This window comes from Plodia interpunctella, chromosome 16 (assembly GCF_027563975.2).
Source record: "Plodia interpunctella isolate USDA-ARS_2022_Savannah chromosome 16, ilPloInte3.2, whole genome shotgun sequence".
NCBI classification, from domain to species: domain Eukaryota; kingdom Metazoa; phylum Arthropoda; class Insecta; order Lepidoptera; family Pyralidae; genus Plodia; species Plodia interpunctella.
In genome coordinates, this window is record NC_071309.1 from 6,140,397 (window position 1) to 6,157,707 (window position 17,311).

At 35.2% G+C, this 17,311-nt stretch overlaps 1 protein-coding gene and 1 long non-coding RNA gene across 2 annotated transcripts; one reads left to right on the forward strand and one right to left on the reverse strand.

The window, feature by feature from the left end:
* Nucleotides 1-3: 3 nt before the first annotated feature.
* On the reverse strand, nt 4-11,618 carry LOC128676669 (uncharacterized). The gene is made up of 19 exons (XM_053756939.1): nt 11,506-11,618; nt 11,030-11,330; nt 10,646-10,858; nt 10,097-10,359; nt 9,575-9,779; nt 9,035-9,208; nt 8,417-8,555; nt 7,888-8,046; nt 7,195-7,334; nt 6,632-6,780; nt 6,069-6,221; nt 5,281-5,411; nt 3,559-3,735; nt 3,017-3,173; nt 2,642-2,788; nt 1,897-2,003; nt 1,472-1,589; nt 1,020-1,208; nt 4-678 (listed from the first exon to the last, which is right to left on the reverse strand). Exons 1-19 carry the CDS (start codon nt 11,518-11,520, stop codon nt 529-531), a joined length of 3,087 nt encoding a protein of 1,028 aa, XP_053612914.1. The 5' UTR covers nt 11,521-11,618; the 3' UTR covers nt 4-528.
* Nucleotides 11,619-14,271: 2,653 nt separating this feature from the next.
* On the forward strand, nt 14,272-17,268 carry LOC128676677 (uncharacterized). Its single transcript, XR_008405445.2, has 4 exons — nt 14,272-14,457; nt 15,084-15,236; nt 16,169-16,312; nt 16,853-17,268. It is a non-coding gene; the product is annotated as an uncharacterized LOC128676677 (long non-coding RNA).
* The last annotated feature ends 43 nt before the right edge of the window (nt 17,269-17,311 follow it).

Genomic DNA, 17,311 nt, shown 5'->3' on the forward strand with positions numbered 1-17,311 from the left:
ATTATAGGTTTGTATTTCATTCTGTATCTACTATATTTATACTTGTTTATCATTTTTATATACCTAAACAATGATAAAACTTCAGTTATTATTATTAACAAAGGTACATTTTTAAACTAGAATCATAAATAAACCTTAAACCAAGTGAGGAGGCGAGGTATTGCCCCACCACCGATTTGACTGTCCATCGTCAGGAGCACCCATAATAATATTCCTTTTCATTTATTCTATTAAATTTTTTTCATAAAAGGTGTTCCAAATAGAATAGCTAAGTGCTATTGGAGGCGGAGCTATTCAAATCGGTGCGTTGAGAAAAACAACGCAAGACTAGTTTTTGGGTGTCGATTCTGATAACGTTATGTCAATATCGCGTATCAATAATAGTATTATAGAGACTCCATAAAACGTAAGCAGAAGTGCAGTCGGGGGCAGATAAACCTGTGCAGTAAGTTAGGATACCTATCCTAATAATTAGGATAGGTGATTAGGTTTTTATGCCCCCGATTGTACCTACTTAAATCCTGGTGTTTAGCAAATGTGTTGGCTGGAAGATTTAGGGGTGTCAGTTTTGTTTTTTTTACAACGACATTCTCGCAGGGATGTGCCGATGCGGTGGCACAAAGACTGCTGCGATTGAGTGCTGTATTCCTTCTTGAAATCTTCGAACACATGACCACACTGAAACGTTCATATTGCGTATTAATAGTAATAGTTCATATTTGCAGATACCAAATAATTGGATAAGAAGTGGTAAATACACGTTTCAGAGAAAACTAGCTTTAAGAACACGGTTATAATAAACCCCTAGGGCTTTATCAAAATTCCCACAGGAAGCGAAGCGGTAAAACAGACGTAGTTAAATATAAGGTACTTAAATAAAACATTATTATAGTTAATTTATATTAATAAATTAACTTATTATAATATTTTATTTACTTTGGACCCGGTACCCATGGCACCTACCCATGGTTTACCAAACATAATAATAATAATATTTATGTTAATATATATTTACTTACAAGTCTCGCCATCTCCCTGCAGTGCAGTCTCCTGGCGCTAGGTGTCACTAGTGTCGACAACAAAACCCAGGCTTTCGCCGACAGTCGGTCCCATTTGAGGGCTTCCACTGCGCAGGCCGTTGCGCAAATCTTAGCTGACGCCTGTTCGTCAGTCGCTTCCCCGTCACCGCCCTCACCCATTGCTGCTCGCTGAGAAAGAAAAGGTTTTTGGAGAATGAGAGTAAATATCATAAATATTCCCCTTTACAAGTTTCTATCTTTAAATGGAATGATATAACCATCGATAGTTTAAATATTCTTCTTGATAAACCCTTTGTAAGCTAAGTTGGATCGGCTTCAATGCAAATAAACGATTTATAAATTAACGCAATCTCTTTACTTAACCTATGTAACTTTCTCTTCATGTTCACATCATCATATAGAAAGTAGATCTGTGTACGGTTGAAAAGTACCTTCATCCAGTCGTCGGCGAGGGCCATCCAAGCATAGGCGTTGGGTTGTCGACGTAACAGGTCCACCAGGGTAGACCTGACTCGCACACCTTCCCGTGTCGGTAGACTCAGAAGAGTACTGGCCAATAAAAATTTGATTAAAACTAAAGTTAATAATAGACACGTTAACACTATAAGACTATCGAATAAAATCTTCTGAGGTATTTTTTAGTTTTCGTTAGTAATTAAAATAAATTGATAAAAATGTGGTGGTGTTATAGTGTGCGGGTTGGTACGGTAACACTCATAGTCAAGTGGTCATATTTTAGTTTCATTAGACAGCCAGCCTCAGTCTCGAAGAGTGTCGTTATGCTCACAGCTTAGTTTAAAATTAAATTTGGCGAATTTTTGAAAGCATACTTTTTTAGCTCTTTTAATATGCTTACCTAAACGCTCCTACTACGCTGCCCGCTTTTTCAAAAGATGCTGCAGCTGCTTCGTTATCATTGATTTGGTGAAGACATTCTGCTTCTAATGCCCGGAGGAAAACAATCTGTATCGACAACATACAATCAAAATATTTTTTTTGATAGACAGCCGCGATTTTCCAGGCATACTTACCAGGTTTCCGGCTACACACTATCGCCCATCGCCGAACTCGGACAGATGCTGATGCGAATGAATGAACATTGAGTAGTTTGTAGCTTTTACTTATCGCGATGAAAAGCCAGCAAAGTATGCCGAATCCACCAAAGTTTGGCGAACTGTTTGGCGAACTGTTCAGTGATATTGTATAGCCGACATAACACCTGTCTTCCCTTTGTAGCAATCGAACATAATACGTATGTGCTACTAATATAGTTTAAGTAACAATCACTAGAAGACCACAAGGCATCTATTTAATGTAGCCAGGTCGTGTTCTGGCTAAAGATCTCACAAAATTAAAATTTGATATACTTACACAGCAGCCTGATGGAATGGAGATGCCTCATGGCAACGGTTTCCATAGGACTCAGCTAGATCGGCAGGTCTGCCTAATATCGTAGGTTTTACGCAACCCAATTTGTTTTAGTATTGGGGTCATTTTACAGAGATTACTAAATTACATACTTTATTTTTCAGTCAATAAACAGGTCCGACATACATAAAGATAAATTTGATTACCAATAGTATTTTAAAACGACTGTATACCTCTCCAAATTTCTCCAATCCCGTTCTGACGAGGCATATCGCTTCATTGATGTCCCCACGCAGACGGCAGCAGAGCGCTACCAGATGGAAGTAAGCAGCGGACTCTCCAGCTTCGGCCAACGCTCTCGCTACGCACACGTCTGCTAACTAACACGGAAACAAAGTAATATTCCGTTCGAAGGACCAGAAGGGATCGTGCACCTGGGCGCACATGTTCTACATTGTTAAACGGATATACATACCTACATACGTATTATTGACCGTTGTATTTAGGCTATTTATTAATTGTTATCTAAATACAACGGTACATAATTTACTGTATTGACGCTGACAAGAACACAGCTGTTTAATAGGAAGAAGAGGGTTATTCCTTACGGTAAAGGCTCGCAATCTCAGCAGAAGGTCAGCAGCGTCGTAGTAGACGGTCATGCCTGGCAGGAGAGGAGTGCCCTCCCACCAGTCCCCGAGCTCGAAGCCCCAGCAGCGAGGCTGCGCTATCTGGTCCCAGTTTAACAGGCCTCCTGACTTGGTTCTATGAAAAAATTATAGAATTACGTAATATCTCTTTGTTATCGAGTAGCTAAATAGCTTACGTATTAAATAGTTATAACCGCATGGAAGAGTACCAAAATTATCTCATTTTGTTTTATGAAGCTAACTGTTGCAACTCATTAAATTAACGGACGAAATAAGCATAGCAGGTAGTTATCATCTCCATCTTATAGTGGGATCGTGGATCTGGGTCCGATGGCAAATATATTTTTGACTCTTGAGTAAGTAACTAGTGTAATTACATTAAAATCTATTCCAAAACTGTCATCCCATTAGTTTTGGGGTCCGTGAAATACTGGGCAAAAACCATCTACAATTCTGTGTTCATATTCAACGAACCATCTACTCCAGCTCAACATACATACTCCTTCATCTTGGCTTTGATAGCATCAGCCATGTGGTACTGCTGCTGCTCGAAATAGTAACAGCTGACGACGACCCAGCCTGCGGTCCAGAATGGGTACAGAGCCAGCACGGCCGCGAAGAAGATCTCAGCTCCCTCTGGGTCCGTGTCGAACACCAAGCAGCCTTTAGCCAGGAGACTGAAATTGTACACATTCGTGTATCTCCATAAATATTGATGATATAAGCCAGTTATAAAAGGCATTCTGACTAGATGTTGTTAAGGGCAATGTGTGCCAATTGTCTGACAACTACGAATACCGACGACGACCAACGGACCTTGGGTTCGGACGCTCAACGGGTAAGGAAGAAACCGGGAAAACGCTAGATGAAAGGGAAATAAAGAATTACAAAATACATATGCTGTATTTTATTATGCCAATGTTTATCCTACAGTATTTTTGTAGTATATAAATACTTAGATTCCTAGCACGGGCGAATATTAGTACTTGTGTGATCACATTTGTCTGAGGTTCTGGCGTGTTTTGTCCGTTTTTGTGTTTGTATCGTGCGCGATAAGACTAATTGATGGACTAATACGTTGAGTTATTTTATTTAATGACTTACCAAAAACTTTGACTCAGACATGTGTATTATTTGCGGACAATGTATCTATTCTGACACAATACTCTAAACCTGACAACTTGAATATGACCCTCACTCAACCATCGACCCTATAATTTCGTGGCTATCCGACCATAATCTAGAGATTCGAAAGATTCTAGAGACTCGAAAACAAAAACTATGGAATTCCGATCGTACCAAAAAACGACGCTCAACATAGATTATAGTTATAACGGTATAAAACTAGAATGTGTAAATAAATTTCAACTTCTCGGTTTAATTCTAGATACACGTGGATACACAGATATTACGTGGAAATCTCATCTCGACAAAATAGCTGTAAAACTGTCAAAATTTACCTATGCACTATGTGAAATTAAAAAAACGACTAATGAAAAAACCGCTATAACTGCCTACTACACGTACGCATTCTCCTGGCTAATGTACGGTGTTTTACTCTGGGGAAATGGTACGGACGCAGACCGCCTATTTATCTTACAGAAAAAATGCGTAAGAATTATAAAAAACATCAAAACGACCGATACGTGCCGCCTATACTTTATAGAATTAAAAATTCTTACCTTACTGTCGATATATATTTTAGAGGTATGTAAATTTGTACGTAAATATTCTGAATTTACCGCGACGATATCCTCCAAGAAAGAAAATAAATTGGTGGTACCCTCCTCAAATCTGGATCTGTTCAGGTCCGGACCATTATGCATGACAATTAAAATATATAACATCCTACCCGACTACCTACGAAATGAACAAAAATTTAAAATATTTTTAACAAAATTGCAACTTTTATTAACGGAGTAATGCTATTATTATCATTATACATTTATTATATCGATTGGACATTCACAATATTAATATTTTTATTACTAATTATTATTAGACTTATTATTTAAATATTTGTTAACTATGTAATTTAATTAACTTGACATGACATAAATTATTAATAATAGAAATAGCAACCATCTAAATAACTGTCGAAATTTAAATTTTATAACAAATCCGCCTGCCGTTCCGTTGCCGTTCTTGTTTACAAATACCCGACAGGGTTCATATTGTACCTATTATGTAAACAGTGTTAGCTAGCTAAGAAATCTGATTACGTTATAGGGTGTCGATAGTTGAGCTGCAACGACTTGGAGAGGCATACGTTGCCCCAGTCCCTGTTAATATCCATAAGGCAAGTGGACAGCTCCCGCCAGTAGTCGGCATCTCGAGGCTTCTGTACCACTAACTGAAACGGTATTTTTTTTATTATGTAGATATACATACCTTATTATTCTTCTAGGATACATCCTAAAAGAATAATAAGGTCCAAAAAGCCAAATTATGAATCGAATAATCCATCTGGTTCCTTTTTCATCCTGTTTTATGTTACCACAGATTCCTCCTAATACGGTTATTATTCATATCATATCTATAGGCTGAAGGTCGTGAAAACATACAAAATGTACCAATTTTGGTAAATAACGTTTGAATAAATAAATAAAATGAAGTAAGTAAGAAGTATCACACAAAATGACTTTTTGCCTATCTCAATGGAGTTTGTCATGAAGTACTACAACATGAAGTTTCACACAACTAGAGCGCAGGTTTTCTCACGACATTTTCTTTCGCTGATAGCACAGATTATGTAATACTTCCAATACGAGAAGCACGTGCTGTTCTATAAAAATTACCATAGAGGAGACAAATTACAGAAAATGTAAATAAACTCGTGCTCATGTTGCACGAGTAGAACCTAGAACATCGCGAAATTAAAATAGCATTCGTTTATTTCTCTTGCGATTGAAATAGGAGACGACATTTGTTAATTCGTAAATCAGAATACATAATGTCGTGCATGAACAAAGACTGTCCCCATTTCTTCAAAATAGTAAAGTGTGACGACCTGTAGGTAAAGTTGCATGGCGTGATACACATCCTGCATGTGCCTTGCATGCCTTGCTGCTCTCAGTGTCGGGTCTATGTCTTGAGTATTAACTTCCACCAACATTTGACATGTAATTTTCATGAGACACGCGTGGGCCATCAGCAGCATCTCCTGAAAATTAATTGATTGTTATAATAATTGCCTTTATTGTAACTGAAACAGATTAAAAGACAGAAAGCGTTATAAGGGATTTAAAAAATAAAGGGATTTGATAGTTGATAAGCAACGATAGCATTTCCAGAGAAAGTTGACGTCAGGAATCTTAAAAATGTTATTGTATATGTACAATCCGAGTTTTAGCTGTCACACACTCACAGTTAAGAATGAAACCAAGAAGATAACAGAGAGTGAAAATCAGACAAGGCAAATAAAACAACTCATAAAGTATCGTACGTTTTGTAAATAATGGATATTTCAATACCTACTTCAAATTATTTCAATTCTATTAATTTTACATCTAGTACGACCGTTCCGAAATCAACTAATCTCTATTAGAAACTATTAGGAAAATCATCACTTACTTCAAATATTTCATCGGAATTTAGAAACTCTCCTATGATGAAATTATTGTTGACGTACACAGCAGCATCGTTAGTGAAAGATGTTAGAAGCTCAACTCTAGTCCTCGTTTCACTCAGTTGACGATTGAAATTACAGAATTCGGTCATGCCTGTAAAAAAAAATTACGATATGTTTTCTATAGTAAACTTGTAATTATTTAAAAAGTAAAGTTTTCTGTTTTGTTCTGAAGCCATAAAGCGACGGAGCTCTAGAACTATTTTTCTTCATTTCTTCTCCACTTTGCATGGTCTTTCTTTGTCACACCCATATTTGACGATATCAAGCTACATTTTCAAATCTGCTTCATCATCATGCAACAAATTACTACCAAAGTACCTAATGTACTTATAATTAGTAATGCACAAATTGTGTTTGTTTGTTTTTGTGTTTTAAATTCCACATAGAAATTGGATTTTCATTGGCACGAGCTATTCCTTTATTCCAAGACTGAAAGAGGAGTCACATGGTCACAATATCAAAGGTATAGTTGGCCAAGTATATCTTAATAGTGTGGTCAAATTACCGTAATGCGGTACTTTGTTGAGGGACACCACGGCGGTTTTCAAAGTGGACAGCCACTCCCGATCCAGCTGGCCACGACCAGTGCACTCGCGCTTATCCACACCAGCTTCCAGGGTCGACAACATCTCTGCTAATTCCGAGCTAACAAAAAAATATTAATTTCGTAGCTGCGCTCCGGAGCTTCGCTCAAGTGAGAAATTCGGGATAAATGTATGTGTTATTCCAGGATATGAAATGAATCATAGAATATTCACCGGATATATATCACCGGGTATATCAACCGGAATACCATTTTGTGAAACAATGTTTGTGGTGTACTAATTTTCATCGAAAGCCTTTGCCAAAGATTTGCGTGATTCTGTAAAAAATGTCTTTCCCACTCACATCCGAACTTTTACATTTATAATATTAGGGGATATAAATCTTTATATACATATACAAGAATAATACCTAATACAATAACCGGTTGCTGTAAGAATATACACGTATAGGTGATATTTATGAAAAATAATAATATAGTAGCAATGACCAAAATATATTTTGTACTTGTAACACGCAATAACTAAGGAATTCATGAAAATTCACTGTTGCGCTAAACTTGTATTGTAGGTACGATGAACACAAATACTGAAATCACATAATTAACCGTAATAGTGAGTAAAAACTAGTAACTAATAAAATAAATAAATCGAACTTGGTGATTAGTGGTGGTATGCAAGGCTTCTTCAGCGGATGAGCTAACTTCACTTCGATAATCACAAAGGCTGTGTTTCCATCCGCCCCCGTGGCCCGGAAGAAAACGGATTCTGTATCCGTGCTGGTGACTGTACCAGACCCTTTGCTGTTTGTGTTCCTGTGAAAAATGTTGCTTACGAGTATAGCATGAAGTGACAATTTACAACAGTAAGACTACTGACTCGCAACTTAATGTAAACTATGAAAATATTTTGATCACTACCTTTTTCGGTTAAATGCAGGACTGTAACTTTTGAAAAACTCTATTGTAGCCGAATGTCTTTAAGGAATGGTAACGTGTACATGTTCATTCTTGTATTTAATTTATAAACAAACAGATACAGCATGACGTCTTTCGTATTTTGTGACAACCCTGACTGCAATGTCAACGCTGGTTGTTGGTTCGTTTTTAGCAAGTCCGTAATTAAACTCTCTCTCTTTCTTATTATAACTGGACTTAAAAGAGAGAACAATGCTGTAAGTCTTACTTGCTGACTTGTTTCTGCGTGCTGCCAGAAGTGGAAGGAGCATTATCAGTATGCGTTGACAACAAGTCACACCCGCATTGTTGGAACATAGTCACGTGGTTGATCCAGGTCAACGGGACTGCCATACGAACACACGTCTCTGAAAATAGTTTGTATATCAGTTATATGTCAGTACGTCGATCGATAAAATGAAAATAGAAAAATATTTTTTTTTACTTATATGTAATTTCTGCCTCAAGTTATTATTGTCGTCAGAGATTTTGTTGCATTATCTTTTAGGGGTGCCTCTTCAACTAATAAAAGTTAGCTATTGTTAGCTGTATTAAAACGTGACAAAATAATCTAGTTCCCTACAGTAAACTGTTGAGGAGTTTTCTCATTGCGAGGAGATAATGCAGAAACTGAAGCTACATGTAATATTGTAACTTTAATTACGGAAATAGGTGAAAACACGTTTTCACCTATTTCCGCTTGCCGTACAAAGTTGCAAAAATCTTGCAACGCGTTTTTTATTTTAGATTTTTTACAGACAAACATCGAGACAGATGAAACAAATTATAAGCTTGGAACTAATATATTCATATGTCCAATTCATGTGGCTCATAAAGATATAGTTACCTCCTGGATACAATAGTTTGAAAAGATTGAGATGGGCCATGAAATCATGATTTTTATTTTGATCTCCGCTCATATGCATTTCGAAAGGCCATTTATAAAAACGTAGAAGACTATAAAGCCATTCATTTTGCTCTAACATCAGAGTTCTGCGAAATGATCCCCACACTGTTGTATCTGTAAATGCGGCAGTTATTTCCAAATTAATCATTAGTAGATTGTTAGGAAACTTTCGATATACAGTTAATAAATTCTTACGGCTAATATACTTAATACATTTCAGCGTCAAATTAAGTTCTTTTTTTTTAATTGGCTTGACTTGAGTGCAATTTCTATGATATTTTTCTGACTGAGGAGGGTGAGAGATTCGAAATCCCACTTCGTCAATCGGGACTAGGAATCACAGTCAAATCTTCAAAATTTAAAGTTTTATTTTTACGTGGACTACGGGCTGCGACTATGAGTGAGGAGTCATAACATAACCGAAAATAATAGAGATAGTAAAAAAACCATAAGAGAGATAGTAAAAAAATCAATACTTACAGCATCGTGGCATCTTGTTCATATAATAGTTTAGATCTATACCAGTATCGTTTTGTAAAGTATCAATATCGTAAACAATCTTTTCGTCACCTCGAGTGAAAACATCATCATTGCGTCTCAAGTTCTCCCATTTTGGGTAGAAGCTTGTAGCTTTAAATTTTTTTGGAACACTATAACCTTGCTCGAAAGTTAATACTATGGTATTCTGTAAAAGGTAGTTATTTAAACACTTTTTAAAAGGTAACATACAACCAAGTTAAATTATGAAAATTCAATCAACCTGCTTGTTGTTATGTGTCAAAATTCATGGAAACGGCGCAAGAAAGTTGTCATCTATTAATCATGGTGAAGAAAAACGTGTTGAGAAAACCTGCCATCAACTTTATGATAAGCTACTGTATAAAATGGGACAAGACAACGGCAAACCATTCTATAAATTTCCCAAGACATAATATCCACGGCTCTCATTGCCACGAGAAAAGAATAAGAGATTATAAGAAGCAATACTAAATGTACACTTACATTTTCGTTTCGAGCAGGCATTTTCGTGGCTGCCATGTATGTAAACTCGTTGGAATAAGGTTCGATCATGTTGTATGAACCCACCAACGTGAATTTCATATAATTTGCCTTTTTTAATACTTCATGGTGGTGTGCATTCAAGGGATGTCTTTCGACTGACAGCTCCAAAGTTAAAAGAGGCAAATTATCCCAACTTTTCTGTCGCAGGACTCTAGGCTCGAACATCGGTTCCATGCGTTTTCTGACGCACATTTTGTCTAGGTCTACATCAATAGGTTATATACATTAAATGTTACAAATAGTGTTACTTATAAAGCTGCTAAAAAACGAAATAAGAGTTAACGCGATGAAATTCACTGCTAGGGGCGCTGGTGTAGATTAAGGTCCATGACCAAGGCATATAATTTTTGTGACATACGCATCTAGTAACAAGCAGGACCTCACTCGATCAGTAGTTCCAATTATTGTATAAAGACACGGCAGCGCCCATGAATACATCATATCGTACAATCATATATACTGCGCAAAATAGAAATAAGTAAAACTTACTTAGAAATATAGGTAGAATATCAACATTGCAGCAGCTAATGTCTGGCACAGTTTTTCCAAACGTACCAGATTTATGTGATATCAGGCTTTGTGACATCCCTAACTTGACAGTAGACATGCCGATTTTAGAAACCGATGTAGCACCAAATTTGGAAGATGATGTACCCATTTTCGAATGGCTGACTTCCATTTCTTTAAGTGGTTGAATATGTACTGTGAACAATATAACTTCCATTTCTTGAAGTGGTTGAATGTGTGTGGTTTATAGAACAACTAAACTTTAAAGGATGACAATAGTAGCAATTTCTCATTGTTCTCACCCAAATTGCTGCGATATTTTATTGTATAAAATGATATTAAGGCCAATGAGATTTTAAATCTTACCTACTAAAGGGCAATCTGCAAAGAGGCACATTTTTTCATAATCCGAAGGATCATAGCTCATGGATCCTTTTGAGATAGCCTTTTCCTTATCAGGATCCCTAGCCCCGATTGATTTTATTATCCCAGTTAGCAGAAGCTGATCGAAGAAGGTTACTTTGACAGCGAATCGCGTTCTAGGTTCGTCTGAGAGTCTTAGGCTCATTATCTTTACAGTAAGTTCATCTAGTGGAGGTATATATTCTTCTAACACGTCTTTCACAACCTCAGATATCTTGGGAGATAATGTTACTTCTGAACGAGTCTAAAATAATATCATATCTTTTAGACATAAGAATAATATTATTATAACTTTGGGGGTTCATATTTGGTAATTATTGTTTTGTATATATGTTGAATTATTTATAAGAAAGCATAGGAAGTGAAGAGTAATTTTGCATTTACGATAAATTGCAAAAAATGGTAAGTATCTGATTTACCTTGGATCTCTTCATTATGATATAATAATGTTGAAAAATATCAAATGTGAACTAGGCTTGCAATTTCTTATATTTTGCAATTATTATTGTCAATTTGGCATTTGGCTTTAGGCGTTGTCATTCGTTCAACAATTTTAATAAACAATACTATACATCGATTTAGAATAGTCCTCGCGCGAAACAACATTTAGTAGGTACTCCGTACTTACTAAATCCATGTTTTAACGACAAATTAGAAGAGTGTAGGAGGCTGTGGTAAGAGCATGGAATTAGTAGTTACTCCGTACAAAGTACTTACTAAATCCATGGGTAGGAGGTGTCGACCAGTGTAGTGGAAGCATATATTTAGAAGGGCCCCGAGTGGAAGCAACCTAGGAAGCGACAGTGGATAGCGATAATTATAGTAGAAAAAATAATATACCAAATAATATCCTATTATGGTATTTGCTCAGATCAATTACTAAAATCGATCTGAAGGTACCTACTTGCGAAAGTTTGTGACGTGACGTATGCGAGGACGTGTGTACTCCATTAATGAAATGTCTGGGGTTTACTCAAACAATATATAATATATTGTAATTTGACTTTTGCTTAGACCGGAAGAGATCTCTTCATGGGATAAATACTCCATTGCCAATAACTTTCATTTTTAATGTATGTACCCACTTTTTTTTTGTACGATAAAGTTCTTTTTTTTTCTTTAAGATTTTTCAAAATGTGTCAATAAATGTTCATGTGACTAATACAACACCTACCTCATGGGGATATGAAATAAAACATGAAATTACTGTATGGCCTAATCTTAAAGATAAAAACCAAATAATACCAGTTATACGTTTCAAATATTAAAAAAAAAAGATAAGCAGTATATTTCCAAATGTGTGTACTTATCCATTATACAATGATACTATTATGACACAACAATCAAAATTTCATATCGGTTCATCTGAAATAGTTAAAAAGAGATCAGGTACATAGTTTCGCAAAAACTTTATTTGAATATATTATTTCCAATTAATCCACAGTAGTGGCATCGACATGTTATTCGTTACTTCTGCAAATTATTTAATACTGTATAATATGATTCGGATATTTTTTCTTACTCTTGGTATACATTATAATACAGCAATTTCTCCTAAAACTTATGTAAGTCGCCTAATTAGATAGTTAACAAATAAATAGTTTGATTTTACGTTGAAATAAATTTAGGGGCATAGACTACATTTTATTAACCACCGACGTAGTCGCGGGCGGAGGCTAGTTTATTTATTATGATAGGTATGGCTGCTTCGAAAAGTGCATGGAGATTTATGATGTCAATCCATGGATGTATGTGTTTGTATATAATTTAACACAATAAGTAACTGAACAAAATACATAAAAGATTCAGGGACGTGGAATAGAATAGCGTAATTTATAGTAGGTATAGACAGTTTAGAGCACGTGGTGGTGGCACCAGTACTCAGCCGGTATTTGCCTTTGAGTACTCGCATCATTGTCAAGGTACAAACCACTTTATCATAACAACATGTTATATGAGGTAGATATCGGCTCAATGGGGAAAACCAATTTTTTGGTGAAAATGATGATGATGCCATCATCATTTTCACCTTTGACTTATACCGAGCTGTTATAAGTTAGACGTTCCTGTGTATCTTTCAGTGGCATGGCAAGATAGCTTTCAAATGAATGAATCGATTTTGATCAATCAGTTTTTTTTTGGTTTGAAAGTTTAGAGTAAAAAAAGTAATTAAGTTTCTTAATTTTCTTAACAAGCTGCGCCCCGGTGTTTCGCTCCCGTGGGAAGTTCGATATAAAAAGTAGCTAATGTGTTATTCCAGGTTTTACTCTGTGTATCAAATTCATAACAATTCATCCAGTAGATTTTGAGTGAAAAAGTAACAAAAAATCACACATACATCCTCACAAACTTTCGCATTTATAATATTAGTAGGATACGAAACAAAGTTATAATAGAAGGAGTCACAGCAAAAAGTTATGGCTTGATGTCGTCAAGGATGTTTTGTGTGCCATTTGTCGAACTATTACCAATTACCGAATACTATGAAAAGTGGGAATGCAAAAGTAGGAAAGCTGACTTTGGGCTTTGAAGAAACCGGGAATTGCTTAGATGAGAGAAAGGGCAAACCTAAAGGAATATTTTCCATCGATTTTTCACAGGGTTATTTTAATTTTAGGGAGTATGTGTTGATATATTTAAATTTAATTACAGGGTAATCACCACATAGTAATAAATTTTACGGAGTTGGCGAATACATTTCTTGGATCGAAGTTCCATTATGGAGAATATATGTTCAAAATAACTATGACGACTCAAAAAGGAAACGTTGTATGTCTTGAATTTTATGGAAAATTTTTGAGGAAATGATTAATTAATAGTGTATTATTACGTTGTTTTCAATAAATTTCTCATTGTAAACTTATTTTACATTTTATATGGCTCCTTGTCAATGATCTCTATGTCCTGTAAAATGTATATGTACAAGGCATTAATAAAATCACATTTATTATTTCCTGACTATCCTTCTTGTTTGTTTCTTTTAGTTTTGAAGTCCGAACACTTATTAAATTATAACGTTAAAGTTAAACTAAGCTGAAACTCTAACTTAGTTTAACTTTAATGTGCGCAGAAAAACGCAAAGTACACCATTTTGTCTATATGTCAGCGGCGCGCTGGTTAAAATCAATGTCAAATTTAACGGTATAACTCACCCTTAGAAGCCATATGGATTTGTGCCATTTTGTTTGTTTATCATTTCGAAAGTTAACGCCATATTTCAGCAACGCGAGAAGTCATTGAGTAATCTTTCACCAACCACATCCAAAATTTGCCTTCTCGAACCTAATTTATCAACTTTTATAATACAATAAAATGTTTTTTATGAATACACTATACAGCCTACTATACAATACTTGGAAACAGCGAAATAGGTAAATGTTGATTTGTATTTAAATGTAACCAATCAAAAAATCATTATAATGTCGTAAATATTTAAAATGCTTGTTATCCAAAACGTTTATTAACTATTTTACACATGGCCTTAGCAATTACTATCGTGATTTAGCCTAATACAGTTTTGCAAACAATCATGTTGATCGTACACATAAAACTGAATTTGATTTTAATTTTTGCTTGTTATATCCAATGCATGAAACTTCCCAACCAAATTTCTGAATCATTTGTGAGTACCTTTACACACAATATAATGTTAAACTATCAGAATTAATATAATAAGTTAATATTTTTCTTTATATAAAAATAAAGTTAAATGTGTGAGTGTATATTTTAATATATGTAGTGTATTTCTTCTTTCTTTTGATAAAATTGGTGTCAGATTTTATTGATCTTACCTAAAGGAATTGGACATAACTTTTACGACTACCCGTCGACGTCTAGGCGTGTAATCGCATATGTGCAGTTTTTCTCATCATGTTTTCCTTCACCGGATTCACCGCATTCGATCCAGGGACCTTTCGATCACAGGCGGACGGTCTTAATCACTGGACCACCACCACTGGAGATTTCATTATTTAGGAGTTTTGTTATTCTATTATAGGGCCCTTACAGAGCCGAGTGGACTAATTTTCTGCAATGTTCGGGACCCAAGAGGATGAATCTGACGAATTCAACGGCAAACTTCGTTAAAGTCGATAATTCATATATACTCTACATGAATTTAACGTTCCTGGAAACTGTCCACGTTGATCATGTGAATACTTATTATTATATACATACTCTGTGTGTCTGTTTCGCTTCACACCTAAACCACTGAACCGATTTGAATGAAAACCCTATAAATGACTATAATGCGGTGTATTTTCACATGTGAGCGTATTTATATTGGAATTATACATAATTCCAATATCAATACACAAACCCACATGTTATTTGCAAAATCATTCATCTCATATCAGAAGTCCATAAATGAGACTTCAGAATCTAAAAACTAAATTCGAATCTTTAAAAAGGTGTTATCATATTGTGTTGCCATTTTTCTATTAACTGTGGACTCTTGATATATTTAAACCGGCCATACTAATGATGCAAAGCACAGAAATCAATTTATTTTAACATCCTCCTAACCCTGATAAAAGCACTTGTGGCTGGAATTAATTAGAGAATCCACTGCGAAGTTTTCTTATTTTATTCTGTTGTGCAATTAGCTTTTATTTTTCAAAATGTTTCAATAGTATTTTAAATTTGCTTGCACACAATACTTATTTAACCATACTGCTCATACTGATATTATAAAGAGGAAAGATTTGTAATTTTTGTTTGTAATTATTAAACTCAAAAATTTGGCACAGAGATAGGCGAAACCTGAAGGTTTGGCATAAAGTATAATAAAAATTATAAAAAGTACTTTTTATTATGGTTTTATCCGAGCGAAGCCGGGGCGGCGCTAGTTTTAGATTAAAATAGATTCACTCAAGACTCATTCATGACAGTAGAACATTCGTCATTGTCAAGCGTGTGGGTTGCACCAGTCAACTGAAAATTGTAAAGTACGTACAATTTTATAGAAACGACGCGTCTACGGCGCACAGTTTAAAGTTAACGTCAAAGTTGACTGGTGCACCTTACCCAAAGTCTCATTATGTCATCGTGGTACATATATATTTTGTTTTTTATACATTTCAGATAAAAGTAGACGTATATACAGTGAAAAATAAAGTTAAAACTTTATTATGGCGTCACAATGTTGATGACCCGTGTAAATACTTTGCTCTGGGAGAGGTGCTGTCCAAATACTTTAGCGTGAACAAAAATTGCATGGTTATTAAGGTAAGGCGTCGTAATTTATAGGAAAATTACTCAGTTTTAAGTTGTAGACTAATCGAAACCTTGAAATCTATTTTTTAGAGAATAGAACAGTACTAACGTAATTTTACGTGAGATTATGTGTAATAAAGTTTTAATCCATTCTGAAAGCCCAATGTGATACTCGTATATATTGTATGTATGTCTGTTTTTCTGTAGCAGCAAATATTTTTAACCGGCTGTACCTAGGTCTCGCAAACTAACCACAGGTGTAGCCGCCGGTTAACTGTAACATATATACTCTTTCTTGCAAGTTCAGAGAAAGTGATCCACGAATTTCGTCGAAATTTGCTATTCAAGTAGAATATAAACCAAAATGCAACAGAGCGACTTTTATCCCAAAATATTTAGGTACGGTGACGCACCTAGTACAGTTGACAGCACGTCGAGCTATCCAAAAATCATTGCAAATTCACCACTATTATTGTTGAATAGAATTATATGCTGGGCAGTTTTAGGTGCGGTTAATTAAACCTAACCTATACTTATTTATTTATATTTTAGGGCTACCAAAACATCGTAGCAAATATGACGGATATGACATACGCCTTTTATGGGAAATCGTTTTATTATGGCGAATACATAATGAAAGGCGTAGCGTTTAGCAACAAAGGAAACCTTCTATGCGTAAGCTTCAACAGCGTTTACATTAAACTCTAAACTAAATAAATAAGTTCTAGATTGTAAATTTGTGCCTGGAGAATGACGGTTTAGAAGCAGATTAAAATTACTCTGCTGCCGCCATCGAAACTATTACTTTTTACAATAAATAAATATTTACTAATATCATTTTATTTTTCATTAACTAGCTGGAGGCATCTTCTGTTCATTACAATATATATAGATGGCCAAAATCAACCACTTGTACGACAGTGAAGTCTCTATTTTAGAGTTTAAAAATATGCTATAATGAAATATGAATAAAAATATATAAATAAAAATTACGTTTTAATTTTGTTTTTA